The sequence below is a fragment of the Mustela lutreola genome, chromosome 10 (genome assembly GCF_030435805.1).
Source record: "Mustela lutreola isolate mMusLut2 chromosome 10, mMusLut2.pri, whole genome shotgun sequence".
NCBI classification, from domain to species: Eukaryota; Metazoa; Chordata; class Mammalia; order Carnivora; family Mustelidae; genus Mustela; species Mustela lutreola.
Genome location: NC_081299.1, coordinates 63,136,666 through 63,155,855, shown reverse-complemented (window position 1 = coordinate 63,155,855; position 19,190 = coordinate 63,136,666). Strand labels below are relative to the sequence as shown.

Here is a 19,190-nt window from a genome sequence, read left to right as displayed (position 1 = left end):
AGAAATGTTTTGAGAGTTAAAGAAACTATACAGAACAATAAAAGGGGAAAAACTATCTAATAAAATATTTGACTAAAGGTAGAATATATCAATTTGCTGTAGAATATATCAATGCGCACAAGATTAGTTTGTCTAGAATATATTTTGAGAATCATTATTAGGAAAGCCAAAGCCTAGAAGGCAACTCAAGAAGGCGGAACCTTGCAAGATGAAGACTAAGGAACTAGATAATGAGAGATTCTTCAGAAGCCAACACTGCCAAAATTGTTGAAGAGATTCAAATGGAGGATTAGGTAAGTAAAGTCATGAAGATAGTCTAGAAACTCAAGAGACTAAAGGGATACAATAAAAATTAAAAGCAGGTTAAGAGAGAAAGACAAAGGAAACCATTACTACTGAAGAAAATTTCATAATGCACATAGTTTACTGAACACACTGTATTCTTAAAACATAAAGCAAGCTGATATTAAAAAAAAAGATATCCAAATTTTGAGGTAATAGATGTGAGTTCAATAGCAAAACACTTAACCTCTGTGAATCTCAGTTGCAAAAAAAATGAGTAAAAGTAACAGCTTATTAATCTTATACTAGAAAGACTTAACCTTCATGAAGGGTCAGGAGGCTTATATATGATAATGGATAAGAGTCTTAAATACTACTTTAAAAGATGCTAAAGTGGGGCGCCTGGGTGGCTCAGTGGGTTAAAGCCTCTGCCTTTGGCTCAGGTCATGATCCCAGAGTCCTGGAATCAAGCCCCACGTCAGACTCTCTGCTCAGCAGGGAGCCTGCTTCTCCCTCTCCCTCTGCCTGCCTCCCAAGAGATCTCTTGTGATCTGCTTGTGATCTCTGTCTGTCAAATAAATAAAATCTTAAAAAAAAAAAAAAAAGATGCTAAAGTATGGTGCATAGTAATTTTTATTTTTAATTTTTATTTATTTTTTAGAGAGAACAAATATGAGTGGGGGTTGGAGAGAGGGAGAGAGAGAATCTTAAGCAGGCTCTACACCCAGCGCAGAGGCCAACTTGGGGCTTAATCTCACAACCCTGAGATCATGACATGAGCCGATCAAGAGTCAGATACTTAACTGACTGAGCCACCCAGGCAACCTGTGATTTTTATTTTTTTCTTTTATTTTTTATTAACATATAATGTATTATTTGTTTCAGGGGTACAGGTCTGTGATTCATCAGAGTGATTTTTATTTTTAATGCTTACTTTATATAGACTTATTTTTTCATCATAAAGTTAGTGTAGCAGTAAGTATTATAGGAACCAAACTGTTTTAACTTTTGTCTACTAACTTACTGGTTGATTTGTTGGGAAAGGTTGAAATAGACCAAACCAAAAAAATTGTGAGAAGTAAAAAAAGATTTGCCTTATTTAGAATTAGGTTTTTAGGGGCTTGGGTGGCTCAGTCAGTTAAGTGGCTGCCTTTGACTCAGGTCATGATCCCAAAGTCCCATGATTGAGCCCCACATCGGGATCCCTGCTCAGTGGAGACCCTGCTTCTCTGTCTCTCCCTGCCCGCTGCTCTCTGCCTACTTATGCTATCTCTGTCAAATAAATAAATAAAATCTTTTTTTAAAAAAATTAGGTTTTATTTTAAATGCTTTAATCATTAATATTATCATATACTTAGGTACAACACCATTATAATAATGTACACTAAAAGTATTTTCCTGAATTGGAAAACCAATTCTTATTGCTAAAAAGTTTCTTACCAAAGTTTGTCTCGTAATTTGAGTTGTGATTTCTTTGGCATCCAAGACAATTGATGATGGGAGTGATGACACCTCTGCAGCTTTTAATCCTAAAATTATAGACAATGGGCTATATGTTGTTGTTGTTATGGCAGGTATTACGTTTATTTTAAGCAGTAATAATCTTTTCTTCACAGATTTAAACTTCCATCCTACAGGGATTTATGAAGAACTTAGCCATTCTCAAAATTAAGTTTTCCAAAGTTCTAAATGACAATTTGCCCATCATAAGATTTAACTAGTTTGTCCAAGATGTATGATAAGTTAGAATATCAATTACCTCTCAACATATATCTGAGACAGGAAAACATAATAGGGAAAAGAAAAGGGGTAACTAGAAAACTGAATAATAACAATGAAATTCCAACTACAAATGCAGTTGGTTAATAGAAGGTCAAAGAATATGTGCTTTGCAAGGGAGGAGAGATAACCCTAGTCACAGAGATAACACTAAAGCTGAATATTCATCTGTCTAGCAGATCACTGAGAGGGGGATTTCTCACAAGATATAACTATAGATGACTATTCTTCATGCAATTCAAAGTACTACCTAGTATTCTCATGTTCCCTGAGCCTAATTTTGTTGTATAAATGCCACAAAGGCTTTCTACTGTGTGTTAACAGTTAATTGTATGTACTTCTTTAGAGGCAATAGAAACAATGCTAGCACATTTACTGAGAAGTTACTAATTGCTAGGTACTATATTAAACAGATGTTTGATAATTCATTTAATCTTCATAAGCCCTACATACATGGAAAATTATCCCCATGTAATAGATGAAATTAAAGCTTATAAAAATAGAGTATCTGACACAAATTAAGTTATGCAGTTGATTTCTCATTTCAAATAGCAAAACAAAGATGCTTCCTGCCCCAAAGAGGGTCACATTCATAGCTAAAATTATTTTAGGAAATTTATATTTATGGATCAATTTAAAAATTTCTGAATCCATGAGATTTTACACGTCATATAATGATTTAGGTAGAAAATATCTAATCAAGTTTACAAGCATCATATGGTTTGGTAATACATTCCCTTTTAAGACTTTAGATGATCAAGTTCCCAACATCTGAGGAAAACAGATGTTACTGAAAAAGTGTATAAGAAATATACAATTTTCAATTCATTTATAACTTGCAAATACAAGCTAAATTATACTTTCCTCAGAATAGAAACTAATACTTCTGGAAATTTAATGTGTTGTAATTCTACATAAGTACTGGTTAATATAAATTTAAATATAAACTTAATATACATAAAATATAAGCTTGATATAGAAAATACAGTCTTAGAGCATAAACACTCAAAAGAATGACAGGAAAATTTGCTTAGATTAAGAGCCAAGTAAAGGGGAAAAGAATTATGAGAATATGTAGTGTTTCAATAGATATTACATAGATATAATTTCCATATGCAATACCATAATTTTTTTCTTCTGTGAGTCCCTTACAAAGTTTGTAGGTATATAGGATTGCTTCTTTATCCCTTGAAGTGTTCTTCACATGCTGAACTTCAAAATGCATGTTTTCTACATTAGGATACAGGACCTCTATATGACATAGTTCCAGGAAATGCGTAGCAAACAGTGTAAATGCCTAAAATATATAACAATAAATGTATTTTTAAAATGAACTAGAAAAAGAATTAGTTTGATTTTCCAGGTAGTTTGGGAAAAGTGTAGGAATGAAACTAATACTGGTCAACTCAATTCAAAATATTTTGCAAATTTATATTCAATGAAAGAGACATTTTATTATGTTTACACATCACACATATATTACAAAAAAAGAGAACAAATTTAAAAATAAAATCCTTAAAAAAAAATCTGAATATATTCAAAAGATGAGATTTACCAGAAATAAAACTGCTAAGTGAGGTAATCATTTATTAGAAAAGTATTCTATAAATAAACTCATAAAATTTCTCTCAACTTTTAAAAAAACTTTACTTTAAAAGTAGCTTTCCTCCATATAACTATTTTTTGGAGGAAAGTGGAATCAATGGTTTGTCTTAGGTATTCAAAATCACAAAGATTTTTAGGTTTTAGATTTGCATTGTGTTTAAGTTAGGTACTTAAAAGAAAGAAAAGGTGGAGAATAATGCTTAGGACAATGATTCTCAAACTTCAGTAATCCCCTGGGGAGCTTGTTAAAGATGCAAATTCTCACTTATTGTAATGTGGGATCCCAGAAAACTCCATTTTCCAGAAGTATTTTAGGTATTGATGCAGATGGTTCAAATGAGATGACCAGCACATGGTTTCCAGTCTTGAGTTACTAAACTAGAGATTTGCATAATTGGTTATGTTTTAAGATATTACCAGGAAAAAAAAAAAAACTATAAAGATGCAACTGGTGGAAAAAGAAAGTCTTAAGACATTAAAAGGAAAATATTTGGGCTGGCAAATGGCATCAATCATTAAGGGGGTGTGGCAAGAGGTACAGGACAGAAAAATGAAAAGATTCAACTACTTAATAAATCAAAAGGGGTATAAAACCAAATTTATAAAGCAACAGAAAAAATTCAGAAATTCAGTAAACTAGTAAGGACTATGTTCATAATAACATTAATATCCTCAAAATTTATGTATCAAAAAAAAACTACTACACTCTACTACTAGAAATAGAGTCATTAGTATCTTTATGGTACAGGGACCTGAACACTAAGAGGATGCCAGTGACTATAGGGCCCTACAGACCACCAAGCCAAGCTGCTTCAGCCACGTATAGATGGGTTTTATGATGGGCTATGCAATGGGCATGGCAGCTGGGGTGCTCTTGGGTACTTTTTTTTCGCTCAGGGTTGGAATGTGGAGTTGGGAGCTGATGGGTGGCATCAGGAAAACCATAATGCAGAGTGGTGGCATCTTTAGCACATTCACGGCCATCAGGATGGGCACCAATACTAATTAGGGCCATAGTTGCCCACTGTATCTACCCCTTCCCATTTGTCCCAACCCATGTACTATAATAAAACAAGTCTTTGAGTTAAATAATAAAAATAAAATAATGTAAATCTAATCACACTAAAGAGTCAATTCCAGAAACTCCAGAACTAATTCAGAAAACTAATCGTTAAAATTATGTTGCTCTATGGATAGCCACATGCAGAAAAATGAAATTGGACCATTTCTTTACACCACACATGAAAACAGACTCAAAATGGATGAAGGACCTCAATGTGAGAAAGGAATCCATCAAAATCCTTGAGGAAAACACGGGCAGCAACCTCTTCAAACTCAGTCGCAGCAACTAGGAATGCCGTCAAAGGCAAGGGAAGCAGGGCAAAAATGAACTATTGGGACTTCATCAAGATCAAAAGCTTTTGCACAGCAAAGGAGAGAGTTAACAAAACCAAAAGACGACTGACAGAATGGGAGAAGATATTTGCAAACGACATATCAGATAAAGGGCTAGTATCCAAAATCTATTAAAAACTTATCAAACTCTACAACCAAAGAATAAATAATCCAATCAAGAAATGGGCAGAGGACATGAACAGACATTCTGCAAAGAAGACATCCAGATGGCCAACAGACACATGAAAAAGTGCTCCACATCACTTGGAGGGAAATACAAATAAAAACCACAATGAGATACCACCTCACACCAGTCAGAAGGGCTAAAATTAATAAGTTAGGAAGTGACAGATGCTGGCGAGGATGTGGAGAAAGGGGAACTCTCCTGCACTGTTGGTGGGAATGCAAGCTAGTGCAACCACTCCAGAAAACAGCATGGAGGTTCCTCAAAATGTTGAAAATAGAGCTATCCTATGACCCAACAATTGCACTATTGGGTATTTACCCTAAAGATGCAAATGGAGTGATCTGAAGGAGCACGTGCACCCGAATGTTTATAGCAGCAATGTCCACAATAGCCAAATTATGGAAAGAACCTAGATGTCCATCAACAGATGAATGGATAAAGAAGATGTGGCATATATATATATATATATATATATATATATATATATATATATAATGCAGCCATCAAAAGAAATGAAATCTTGGGAGAAATTGGAAGGGGAGGTGAACCATGAGAGACTATGGACTCTGAAAAACAATCTAAGGGGTTTGAAGGGGCAGAGGGTGTGAGGTTGGGGGAACCAGGTGGTGGGTATTAGAGAGGGCACGGATTGCATGGAGCACTGGGTGTGGTGCGAATACTGTTATGCTGAAAATAAATAAATAAATAGATAAATAAATAAATGAAATCTTGCCATTTGCGATGACATGGATGAAACTAGAGGGTATTATGCTTAACAAAATAAGTCAATCGGAGAAAGACAACTATCATATGATCTCCCTGGTATGAGGAAGTGGAGATGCAACATGGGGGGTTTGGAGGGTAGGAAAAGAATAAATGAAACAAGATGAGATCAGGAGGAAGACAAACCATAAGAGACTTTTAATCTCACAAAACAAATTGAGGGTTGCTGGGTCGGGGGGCGGGTAGGGAGAGGGTGGTGGGGTTATGGACACTGGGGAGGGTATGTGCTATGGTGAGTGCTGTGAAGTGTGTAAACCTGGCGATTCACAGACCTGTACCCCTGGGGCTAATATTACATTATATGTTTATTAAATTTTTTTTAATTATTAAAAAAAATTCTGTTGCTCTAGAACTACTTTCAATTCCAAAATCTGTAATAGTCAGTCTTCTCCAGAGAAATAGAATACTCTGTGTGTGTGTGTGTATGTGTGTGTGTGTGTGTGTGTAGAGAGAGAGAGCTTAACTATTAGGAATTGGTTCATATGATTATGGAGACTTATGAATCTCCAGATCTGCAATCAGCAAGCTGGAGACCCAGGAGAACTGATGCTATAATTCCAGTCTGAGTCTTTAAGACCTGAGAACTGGAGAGCAAATGGTATAGTTCCAGTCCAAATGCTGGCAGACTCAAGATCCAGAAAAAGTTGATGTTTCAATTCTATTCCAAAGGCAGGAAAAATGACTCTAGATTGAAGGCAGTCAGATAGGAAGTAACCCTCTCATTCCCAGAAAGGTCAGCCTTTTTGTTTTATTCAGGTATTCAACTGGGATCCACGCATAACTGATTGGATGGGAGGAGCTAGAAGTTACTGAGGTAGAGCAGATGGGAGCCAGGGTGCCTATGCACACATGAGCACTCACCTGGTATGTTCAGGCCCAGTACGGTAAGGGCAGGAGGAGGTGCAGCATTGGCCACACTCTTCTAGCAGGATGGCCCTGGCACTGAGCTGGAAGGCAGGCCCTGATTCGGGCTCTAGGCCACCACTCCCGGACCTCCACTACGACTAGCATCAGTCCAGAAGCAGGTAGGCCTACCAGCCCCCTAGTGGGTAACTAAAGAAGGCACCTGACCCTGACCCCAAAGACATATCCCTTGCCCTCCCTCTCCTTGGTGCTGTACCTACCCCCAGATTGTTCAGGGGCCAGTTCCCTTACCTCCCAGGTTCCAGGTTGTAATTCCCAAACATATAGTATGCTAATAGAGGATCCTATTACCACTTATCTTTCTCCCTCAGTCCTATGATATGATCTGTAAACTCAGGTTTGAAGTCAGAGAAAACTGTGATTATGAATGGCACTTTAAGTAAGAGAGGTGAAGTATGTTAGAAGACAATCACAGACTATGTGGTTTACAGAGAATCAGCCCAGATTCTGGATTACTGGGGAAGTGTGAGGCTGCTGGGCCCTGTGTGAGGCTGTCCACTCATATTTGTTATCTCTGACCAAGGGGCAGTTTGAAATTCAATATACACCATGGTTGAGGTGGACAGCCTTTGTAGAGTTATTTCCTGAAATATCTGATGCTTTGGAAAGCTTTGAATCTCCTGCTAATTCTTTTAGCTTAATGAAACTGACAGCATGTCCACAACAGGCTTCAGGTGATATATTTTTACTGAACAGGAAGGAATGTCCCCCCTTTAAGAGAGAAGGGGCATGCAGCAGGGTGTGGTGGAGGGGGGAGAGGGAGAGAATTCCAAGCAGACTCTGCGCTGGGTGCAGAGCCCCATGCAGGGCTTTATCCCAGACCTTAAGATCATGACCTGAGCCTAAATCAAGTCAGATGCTCAATGAAACAGGTACCCCAAGAAAACCCTTTTAAGAGATCTGCTTGCATCTGAGGAGCTTGCTAATACATAGCAGATATACTAAGAGTCTTCATTGGATCTTCACGTGCTAATACATAGCAGATATACTAAGAGTCTTCATTGGATCTCCTACATAACATCTTGTGGCATGGGTTTGTGTCCCCTCAAGAAATCCCTCCAAACTACTGTTCAGTAATGACACTGTTGACAGCAGAACTGGGTCAGCTGCTGAAGAGTTACCTGCAACAAACTAAACTTGCACTGGCACACTGACCTTTTCTAGCTCTTATAAACCTGGAGAATTTGGCTGTTTTTTCTGCTGCTACTTCTGAGGTACTTTCAGTAATAGCAGAAGTGATGAAGAAATACATTGTTATATTAAAAGTCCTCTTCCTATACTGATTATACATGAATCAAGTTCAAGCTACACAGCTTTGCCAACTGTGCCCATGTTGTTATTGACACAGCTAGAGATAAGACTTAGGAGAGTTTTGCCATTAACAAATGTCTGCAAAGACTTCTCACTGCTGAGTCAACAGCTTTTTATACCACCTGTGAGGAAACACTGGCAAAACACTTGAATGATGGTAAAAGTCAAATTCCTACAACAGAATTTCTTTGGGATTTCCTGATCCATCGGGAGAGTCTCCATAGAAGAGGCCATTTAAGCCATGGGGACATCAACTTATCCAAATTTCCAAAAGAAGCAACAAATCAATTGCTTGCATTTTCCATTGTACTTTTACTCATTCATTCATCTTCATTGATGAAGATCCACTACCAAGGTTTAAGGAAAAAGCAGTAATAAAATCATTAGTTGGCCTTGCAGGCTAGAGTGTTTCCTTCCGTCCAGTTTCTCAGCTTAAAAAAAAAAAAATGTGCTGGGGCACCTGGGTGGCTCAGTGGGTTAAAGCCTCTGCCTTCAGCTCAGGTCATGATCTCAGGGTCCTGGGATGGAGCCCCGCATCCGGCTCTCTGCTCAGTGGGGAACCTGCTTCCTCCTCTCTCTCTCTGCCTGCCTCTCTGCCTACTTGTGATCTCTGTCTGTCAAATAAATAAATAAAGTCTTTTTTTAAAAATGTGCTAAGCTGGGGCGCCTGGGTGGCTCAGTGGTTAAGCCGCTGCCTTCGGCTCAGGTCATGATCTCAGGGTCCTGGGATCGAGCCCCGCATCGGGCTCTCTGCTCAGCAGGGAGCCTGCTTCCCAATCTCTCTCTCTCCCCCCCCGCCTGCCTCTCTGCCTACTTGTGATCTCTGTCTGTCAAATAAATAAAATCTTTAAAAAAAAAAAATGTGCTAAGCTGTGAGAAGAGCATCATAAGTATTTGGCCTTTCTTGCCTTTGCCTGAAGAACTTGGGAGGCAGCCAGATTAGAAGGAATTCTGAAATAAATGCCTACAGCTCTTGAAATACAAAAATCATATACAAGTTGCATTACCACATGTCTGAGAATCACTGTGCTGTTGGTGACTTGGATAGTCTTCCTGCTGAGAAGTGGCCCAAGTAATCTGTGAACTCTGTGGCATCCCCATCCTAACTCTTTTCAGTTCTAGAACCATTCTGGAAGTGCTCATCATGCTTTGATGAGCACACACTGCACACCATTTCAAGTTACTGCCTCCACGGAATTGAGACATCAGCAGTGGGTAGAAAGAAGGTTGTGCTCCAGGCAAAAGAAGTAATATGAAGCTTCTGTATCCTGTGCTTTGCCCAATTTTATCACTGATTGCAACTTCATATGGTTCATGGAAAAAATTCTTAAGAGTATCTAAAGTTCTTAAAGCTGTTCTTGCAGCACATGGAGAACCTGGTGGCTTACACCAGCCAACAGAAGAACAAATGGAACAAAACTATCAATCTTAATTGGACGGCCCTGTTGAAAATTTGACCTTTAGTGAGAAGAAACAAATACATTTAGCCAAGAAATCCACAAGTAAAGGTGTCTTCTGAAAATAATAAGTCAAAAACGTTTTTGGCTACATCAAAAAACCCAGGCTGAACAGGCTTTACCAACATGGAAATTGAAAATCCAGTGGTAGGGTGGATTGCAAGGTCTGTTTGACTAAGGATCAAGTTCTCTTTCTCTATTGCCTTCTCATTTGCTGTTCCTGAGTTTGTGTGAACCTCCGGTTGCATGCTCTCCTGGAACCAAGTGGCCACAGCAGCTTGGTCCCTCCACCATGACACAGTGTCCAGAGGAGGGGGAACTTTTTACCGAGATGTCACCCAGAAATCTCTTGGAAACTGTCACTGTGGCCAGGACCCTCCTCCTATACTCACTGGCCAGGCTGGGTAGGCATCCATCACTGAGGCACGGAGAAAAAGCTTGAGTCAGTCTGGCCTCATCCCTGGAGCTGAGAATAAGGTTAGAAGATCCAAATCCCATGGGACAGAGCAGAAGAGGAACAGCTCCTGGAAGATATGGTGGTCAGATGTGGTACCAGGCAGCAGGTTTGCTGGTCCGTTTGTAGCCAGGAAAACAGGAGCCCTGGCATGTGTCTGGGTATGAAGGGTTTTGTTAAAGGAGCAGGGAAAGTGAGCGGAGCAAGGGTCAGGGTTGCAGCTACCCCAGTACACCCCAGAGAACCAAAATCTGCAATTCTCAAGAGCTCACTGGGCTACTGCAATTGTCTGGAATAGCTGGAAAGCCCCTGACATCTCTCTCAGGGGCAGCAGCATAGCCAGAAGCTCTCAGGAACCCCTCTGCCGCTGTCCTGCACCCCAGGTCTGTGTATGCGCTAGGCTGCACACAGTGAATTACAGACCCTTCTCCACCTTCCAAACCTCCCTGGCAGGTTCTAGCCCACAGCTCTCCAAGGAAGGCCATTCACCATATGTTTTTCTGGCTTCTCTGCTGTCAGAGAATAGTGCCAAGGAGACCTCAAAGGGAAGGAGGGTTCTGTGCAATGACGGACATTCTAGCTCACTCTATCCATCCCTTTGCCAACTCAATACCCACCGCCCCTTTTAAACTAAACATTTTTTTTTTAATAAAGATTTTTATTTATTTATTTGACAGAGAGAGACCACAAGTAGGCAGAGAGGCAGGCAGAGAGAGAAGGGGAAGCAAGCTCCCTGCTGAGCAGAGAGTCCGATGCAGGGCTGGATCCCAGGACCCCGGGATCATGACCTGAACCGAAGGCAGAGACTTAACCCACTGAGCCACTTAAACTAAAGTCTTATGCAAAAAAACAGAGCACTAAGCTTTTGCCCCTGTGATACAGACTTCTCTCGTCCAGGTGTAGACCCCAGTTCTCATATGTTGTGTTTCTGCTCCTGGGACATTTTCTTTTGCAGTGTCTCCTTTGCACTCTAATTTAAATGATGATTTATAGGATTAACTACTCTTAACCCTCCTTATGTTAGAGGTGGAATGGAACAGAGGAAATAAAAAGAACTGATATTTACCAAGCCCATGAATAAAAGCAAACAAAAAACATACAAAAAAACCTGACTGGATGGGACCCACTCACTCTAGGGAGGGTCTACCAGTTCAAATACAAATCTCATTCAGAAACCCTGATAGATACATCCAAAATCTTACTTGACAAAATATCCAGTATTCTGTAGTACAGTCAGGCTGACATACAAAATTTACCATCACAGACACTAATTCGATTTTAATCCTAACACTTAATACATATATCTTGGGTTTTTTTTTTGTATTTTAATTTTTTATTTTTTTTATAAACATATATTTTTATCCCCAGGGGTACAGGTCTGTGAATCACCAGGTTTACACACTTCACAGCACTCACCAAAGCACATACCCTCCCCAATGTCCATAATCCCACCCCCTTCTCCCAAACCCCCTCCCCCATATATCTTGTTTTTATGAGAAATTTTGATCAACTGACACAGATCAACTGACGTAGATTCACTATTACAAAGACTAATGTTATCTCTTAATATTACTTTTGATTTATCACATATCTATCACAAAAATAAAATTTTTCTCATTCTTTATAATAAATCATTATAGACTGTCACTCAAGGTAAAGAAGATCATCTTAGGGATATTTCAAGGTACTTTTTTTTTAAGATTTTATTTATTTATTTGACAGAGATCACAAGTAGGGAGAGAGGCAGGCAGAGAGAGAGTGGGGAAGCAGGCTCCCTGCTGAGCAGAGAGCCCGATGCGGGGCTCAATCCCAGGACCCTATCTCAAAGTTCTTTAAATATGGAAAAAAATTTTAAGTTTTTTCACACCTGCATATATTCTGAGAGATTATCTAAAAAGATATTTTACAAATCAGCTTAATAAAACAGCAAAAATCATAGTCTCTTTTACTTGACTTGTGAAAACCTGTTTTCTTTAAAGGAATGAATCTTAGGTGGGTAAGTAAAATAATTTTCCACAAAGTGACCTCAGATGCCTAGTTTTTCACTTCATGTTGTAAAATCATAGTCAATGTTATTATCCACGGAGACAATGATTAAAGTGCTTTCATGTTTTGCCTTTTAATTTGATTGAATTAAAGCCAAATGACTAGTCTTGATATTATTTGTATTTCTTGATTTCCTCCTTCAGCTGTCTACATAGCTATCATACTAGCTGTTCTTACAGCTAATAAAAATATAAATACTATGGTATACTTTTATTACCTAAAATTGTTTAAAGAACTATTTGTAGGTGCCAATAAAATTCAATCATGATAAATACATAAAGGATACGTGAAGGGGGCGCTTGCGTAGCTCAGTTAGTTGAGCACTAGACTCTTGGTTTCCACTTAGGTCATGATCTCACAGTTGTGAAATCAAGCCCCCTATATAAGTTCTGTGCTCAGTGGGGAGTCTGCAGGAAATTTCTCTCTCCTTTCCCTTTCCCTCTGCCCTTCCTCCTGCTCAGGGATGTGTGAGCTCTCTCTTGCTCTCTCTCTCTCAAATAAATAAATCTTTTTTTAAAAAGCGCTCAAAATTAATACACTTTAAAGAAACAAAGAAGAATACCTTTAAGCTCAGCAGATATTCACAGACAGCATAACAAATGCCAATACCTTCTTCTGTATTAGTACCTCTGCCAAGTTCATCAATTAATATGAGTGATTTGTTATTGGCATTATGTAGAATGTAAGCTATCTGAAAAATACAATTTTAATATTATTCTTTGTAACCAAACAGCTGTCACTACCAACTTAAAAGATGAGGAAAAATCCAGTCTCTTAATTACTTCACCTGAAACTTATTTTCATAAAGCTATCCAGCTAGGTAGAAACTAGCACATTGCTTTTCTTTTAAAAAATCTCATGAGTAATAATTTCAATAGAACAGCTGATATGTATGTAATAGACACATGCATATGCTTACGAGACAACAAAGAGTAAATAACCATTATCTAAAATATTAATGTTTTAGATATAGTGAAATAAAACTAAGCAATGAATTAAATGTTTAAATAATGTACAAAGATTGTCATTTTCTTCTTCACAAATGACTTATCAATTGTCATATTATACTCAAAACTTTTACTCAAGTTTATTTGAATATCTCGATAGCCAGTAAAGAAAGAAAAATTGAGGAAAAAGTATCCAAGTCCATTGATTCCTATTTAAACAAGTAAATATAAATCCATACTCAACAAAGACAAAGACTTTAATTGACAGAAATGTTCCTTCTCCACTGAAGAGTATTAACTTCTTTCTCAAAAATTATAATTACACCCATTATGTACTGACACAATAGTAAATTTCATGGCTTTTTACCTTTCTATATGACTAAGCTTCCTGAGATCTAGGACCATTTAAAAATATACCTTGAGCACTTAGTACATTGCTATATTCTCCCACAGCTACCCCAGTACACCTCAGAGAGCCAAAATCTGCAATACATACTAAATAATAATGTAAAAGTCACATATGGTAGCACAAATAATAACTATTCTTGCCCTTCTACAAAAAGTTATCCAACTTCACAGTGATTCATTAATTCCTACCTACTGAAGACAGCCCAATACATTTAGTCCTTCAAGTCTATTTGATATTTGCTCAGATCAGAAAAAGGTGATGACACATGCCTTGTTATACAAAGTGAAGATTCTAAAGGGGCACACAAGAGGGTGATTTTTTAAAAGCATTCTAACACAGTGATCTATTATTTTAAAATCAAACCTAACAGGAACAATAGATACAATGCAATGGTCCTGAACAGGTCGTTGTTTTCTGAAAGTCTTTAATATATCCCATACAAAAACATGAAATCATGGTTTTTTGTTCAGTAATACTAGCTTTTTCCTTAAAACTGTATTTTTCAATAAAACCATCTCTTCCATTTCCACATAAGAAAGAAATTAGAAGCTGTCTTTGACTGCCCTCTGGCTCTTGTAGAGGAACATAAGCACGTCTGCATGTTTTAATATAAGGATACTTTCTTACGTAATAATTTACCATTAGTGGAGGAATTTAATGTGTATTTTACATAAGGAAAAGTTTAGTTTGGGTACCTCCTTCATTTCCTTCATGAATGTTGATGAATTTGTTTCAATTTCATCATCAGTACTGATTCTTGTAAAAATCTGTTCAGCAATTCTAAAGGAAGAATATTCTGCTGGAACATATGATCCTGTAAAATATAAGGTCAATGTAAACTGAAATGCTTTTATAAAATATAAGTACTAATATTTTGTACTTTTCACCAACTTAGATTTTGTATTAGCCTTGCTAAGGATTACATAGTGGAAAGATCACTGGATATACAGTCAGACAACATGGCGCCAGCTCTGTCACTTATCATATATCCTTGGGCGGTAATTAGATTCTCCCAGTCTCGTCTTTCTCACATATAAACGGAAATACTTGACTTTACTATTGTACAAAGTTATCTGGAAGTTCAAGAAAGACAGTATAATCCAAGTACGTTAGAAAGATTTACTATAAACGTCACAAAAATGTTAAATAATATAGTTAGATAAAAAACTCAAAATAGGAAAATTTGAAGGAAATGCTTAGGAAGCTCAAGTTGATAAAATAGTTACAGAATGATGTATTAGGAAATATCTATTAGAAATGTGTAGAAAATGTGCTATGGTGAGTACTGTGAAGTGTGTAAAGATGATGATTCACAGACCTGTACCCCTGGAGCTAATAATACATTATATGTTTATAAAAAAATTTTTTTAATTATTAAAAAAAAAAGAAATGTGTAGAAATACTCAGAATTAGAACGAAAGTGAAACACTGAATTTCTTTAAAAGGTGAGTTTTCATCTCTCAGGATTTTTCTGCTTGAGAAGTTATCATACTAAATAATCTAAAACATTCACCTTTTGAAAGCAAATCAATCTGATTAATACAACTATCTCTATATTGAATGGGACATAAAAGGCATTCTAGAATCATAAGGATAAAAATATACAAATAGTTGAATGGGAAAATTATCAATCATATAGAACAAAATGGTGAAATAATGGGAATAAAGGAAACAAACCCCTGATTATTCCAGGATTTAAAACCAAGATAAGGATGAAGAGTAGGATCAACATCTAAGGAAATAGCAGAAAAAGAAAGCAAAAGTCAGGATAATGTTAACAAAAATAAAAGTAACAATAATAGCAATAGTAACCTCACAAGCAGATCTCTTAAATACAACTTTCTCACAGGATTTCTGGAAGGATTAAATGGGAAAATAAATGTGAAAGTACCAAGGAAAGGATATAGCATATATAGTAGATGTTCGTACATTTTCTTTAGTTCATTTGTATTTACTGCCACCAAAAAGGCCCTCTGACATTTTTAAATCTAAAAATTATTGCAGAAGCACCCCCCCAACCCCTGCCACACACACACACTGATATTTTGCTTCTGGTCTGGCTCTCCTCTAACAATATATCAGCCAGAATGATCTATGTGAAAGGCAAATACAATCATGTGATTCTCTTACTTAAATTTTAACAGCTCCCTACAGATTTTTGGATAAAGTTTATATCTCTTCAGTGAAGTACCTAAGGCCCTTCATGATATGGCTTTTGCCCACGTCCCTGGCTTCAGACACTGTTTGCTCTACAAAGGAATCTGGACTTCTTGTACTTCTGTGGGCACATCACACTGGGGTTTTTTTGGTTTGTCTTTGTTTGTTTTTGCTTTAGAATATGTTCTTACACTCTTTTTTTTTTTTAATTAAAGATTTTATTTATTTATTTGACAGAGAGAGAGATCACAAGTAGACAGAGAGGCAGGCAGAGAGAGAAGGGGAAGCGGGCTCCCTGCTGAGCAGAGAGCCCAATGTGGGGCTCGATGTGGGGCTCGGTCCCAGGACTGAGATCATGACCTGAGCTGAAGGCAGAGGTTTAACCCACTGAGCCACCCAGGCGCCCCTGTTCTTACAAACTCTTAATGTCACAAAACAAACTGAGGGTGAGGTGGGGAGGGAGAGGGTGGTGAGGTTATGGACATTGGGGACGGTATGTGCTATGGTGAGTGCTGTGAAGTGTGTAAACATGGTGATTCACAGACCTGTACCCCTGGGGCTAATAATACATTATATGTTTATAAAAAATTTTTAAAAATTATTTTTTAAAAAAGAGTATGTTCTTACCTCTGCCTGGAAAATCTCCTTCTTTCCTATAACCTTCCCTACATTCATAGTATTTTATATAATTATCTCACTTAATCATTTTTTTAAAAAGATTTTATTTATTTATTTATTTGACAGAGAGAGAGAGAGAGACAGCAAGAGAGGAACACAGGCAGGGGGGAGTGGGAGAGGGAGAAGCAGGCTTCCTGCTGAGCAGGGAGCCAGATGCAGCTCGATGGGGGGGCTTGATCCCAGGATCCTGGGATCATGACCTGAGGCAAAGGTCACCTTATCTCATTGTCTTTACAACAATTCTTAGAATTGGGTACTATTATAATTTTCATTTACAGATGATAAGAATACCAAGGAAGTTAAGTTATTTGCCTTAGATCACAGAGCTAGTAACTAGACAAACAAGATCTAGCTCCAAAGCCTATGGTCTTAATTTCCATGCCTTCAAATTCTACTGTTTCCTTTATGATCACCTTATATGGGATACTGTATATACTTGTAGGTATTTTAAAAGTTTAAAATGAGTGACAAGAGAAGTAGAATAATTTTCTTTGAATATTTGAGGGGCTATTATCAAAAGAGATTGGGTTATTCTGTGATGCATAGAAGATAAAAATTAGGACTATTGAGCAGAAGTTATAGAAGGTCAGATTTCAAGTCAGTATAATGAATGCTCTAACAATTACAGATGTCAACAATTGCATAGCTTGTTTTTTTTTTAAAGGACAGAGCTCCTTATAACTATTAAAATAAAAATAAGATTACTATCACATATGAATCAGTTTCTTTATAAGGGGAGGGAAATTAAATGTCCTTTTCATTCCAATACAACTATAAACCCAATAGTTACTCTTCACCCATTTACCTCTGATTTTCTTTCCCAGTAGTAAGGGCAAATCTGCACTGTATCACCAATATTATTACTGTTGTATTCCACTTACAATTTATTACATTAGGCCAGGGTTTCTCAACCACCACACTACTAACAACTTGGGCTAGATAATCTTTCTTACATATGTCAGAGGGAGGAGTAATGTCTTGTGCATTGTAGGATGTTCAGCAACATCTCTGGACTCTATACTTCCCTCAGCGTTAAGAAAGAAAAATGTCTCCAGACACTGCCAAGTTTGGGGCCTAGGAGTGCAGTGGGGGAGGAAACAAAATCATCCCTGGTTGAGAACCACTGCATTAGAACAAATCATCTCATTTCTGATTCATAGAGTTCTCAAGGAAACCTTGTTTTCAGAGCTAAGTTACATCCCTACACCAAGATAATATATGACATTGTGGCACCAATGACAGCTAATTCATTGTGTACGTATGCACACATAATGTGTATCAAGTGCTGTGCCCAAGTTACTGGTATCCCTTAAATTAAGTTTCTTTCCCCAATGTTATAATTTGGAAAAATCTTAAATGAGTTATTAAAGGCAACAGCTTATTCTACTTATTTTACTTTTTCTCACAACAAAGTTTGGTTTTGAATCGGAAATAAAGATATGATTCAGTTTAGTAATAACTGATACAATATTAACAGTTATAGTAAGGTAGTTTTTACTTCTGTTACATCCTATAAAATTTTTAGTACAATGCAATCCAAATTGGATGGAGCTTAATATACCAAATAGTAAAAGTTATGATCTACGTAATAGGCACTATTATATTTTTAGGTAAGAAAATCTACTCCAAACTAATTAAGGCACCTGGATCTAAAATATTAGGCACAAAGCATTTCAAATGGGAAACAGAATTGCTAAGTATGAAGTAAAACCATAACTTACCAATCTGGGCCATAATCTGACAAAGGGCAATCTGTTTTAAATATGTGGATTTCCCGCTCATATTAGGTCCAGTTATGATCAAAAAATTACTTCCTTCTGTTATATAAGTATTGTTGGCAATAGGTTTTTCCACAGATATTTTTTCAAGAATGGGATGCCATCCCTGTTTGATTGCTAAAGTATCAGTAAATTCTGGCCGAACTAAAAAAAAAAAAAAAAAAAAGAAAAAGAACGGTTTCATAAGATTAAAAATTTATGTTTAATGTTCTGTACGGTGTGTATGTGTGATTTTACTAGGGTCAATTTGGGACAAAGCATTAAGGTACTTTTTTATCTTAAATCTCTACCAAAATTCCTTTAGATTGTAACTGACGCATTCTAATCACCATCACAACTTTTATTCACTTCCAGGGAACCCTAGGATTTAGTTCTTTGTCATTGTCCTGAGCTCCAAAATAGTCTGTGTAACATTTCCAGATTTATATAGATTAAAAAGAGTCAACTAGCCATTGATAATACCTTTTTTAAAAGGTTTTATTTATTTATTTGACATAGAGAGAGAGAGAGAAAGAAAGAGTGGGCATAAGCAGGAGGAGCAGAAGAGGGAGAAGCAGGCTTCCTTCCAAACAGGGAGCCCAATGTGGGGCTTGATCCCAGGACTCTGGGATGAAAGACCTGAGCTGAAGGCAGCCATTTAACTGACTGAGCCACCCAGGCACCCTGATAGATAATACTTTTCTTTTTTTCTTTTTTTTCTTTTTTTTTTTTTTGAGAGAAAGAGAGAGAGTGTGAGCTGGGGGGTGGGCAGAAGGAGAATCTCAAGCAGACTCCCCACTGATTGTGGAACCCAACATGGGACTCAATCTTATGACCATAGGATCATGGTCTGAGCTGAAATCAAGAGTCAGACGCTTAACAACTGAACCACCCAAGCATCCTGATAATACTTTTAAAATAACAATTAATTACCAGTACTACAAAATTGCACATTTACTTAATCCCATCTTAGGCTCTTTTTCAAATCTGGCATACTTAGCTTTTCAAGTGATGTATGG

General features: G+C 37.3%; 1 protein-coding gene and 2 pseudogenes across 1 annotated transcript in view; 2 read left to right on the top strand and 1 right to left on the bottom strand.

Annotated features, from left to right (window-relative positions):
• The window catches only part of MSH4 (mutS homolog 4), a 100,237-nt gene that overhangs the window by 4,360 nt on the left and 76,687 nt on the right, over window positions 1–19,190 (bottom strand). Inside the window, exons 15-19 of the mRNA XM_059136620.1 lie at window positions 18,136–18,336; window positions 14,275–14,393; window positions 12,786–12,914; window positions 3,184–3,358; window positions 1,723–1,811 (exon numbers count right to left, since the gene is read on the bottom strand). Of these exons, the coding sequence (XP_058992603.1) occupies window positions 1,723–1,811; window positions 3,184–3,358; window positions 12,786–12,914; window positions 14,275–14,393; window positions 18,136–18,336 (713 nt within the window). The remainder of the gene's footprint in view (window positions 1–1,722; window positions 1,812–3,183; window positions 3,359–12,785; window positions 12,915–14,274; window positions 14,394–18,135; window positions 18,337–19,190) is intronic.
• LOC131809826 (reactive oxygen species modulator 1-like) lies at window positions 4,434–4,675 on the top strand (annotated as a pseudogene).
• Window positions 7,224–9,785, top strand: LOC131809825 (endoplasmic reticulum membrane-associated RNA degradation protein-like; annotated as a pseudogene).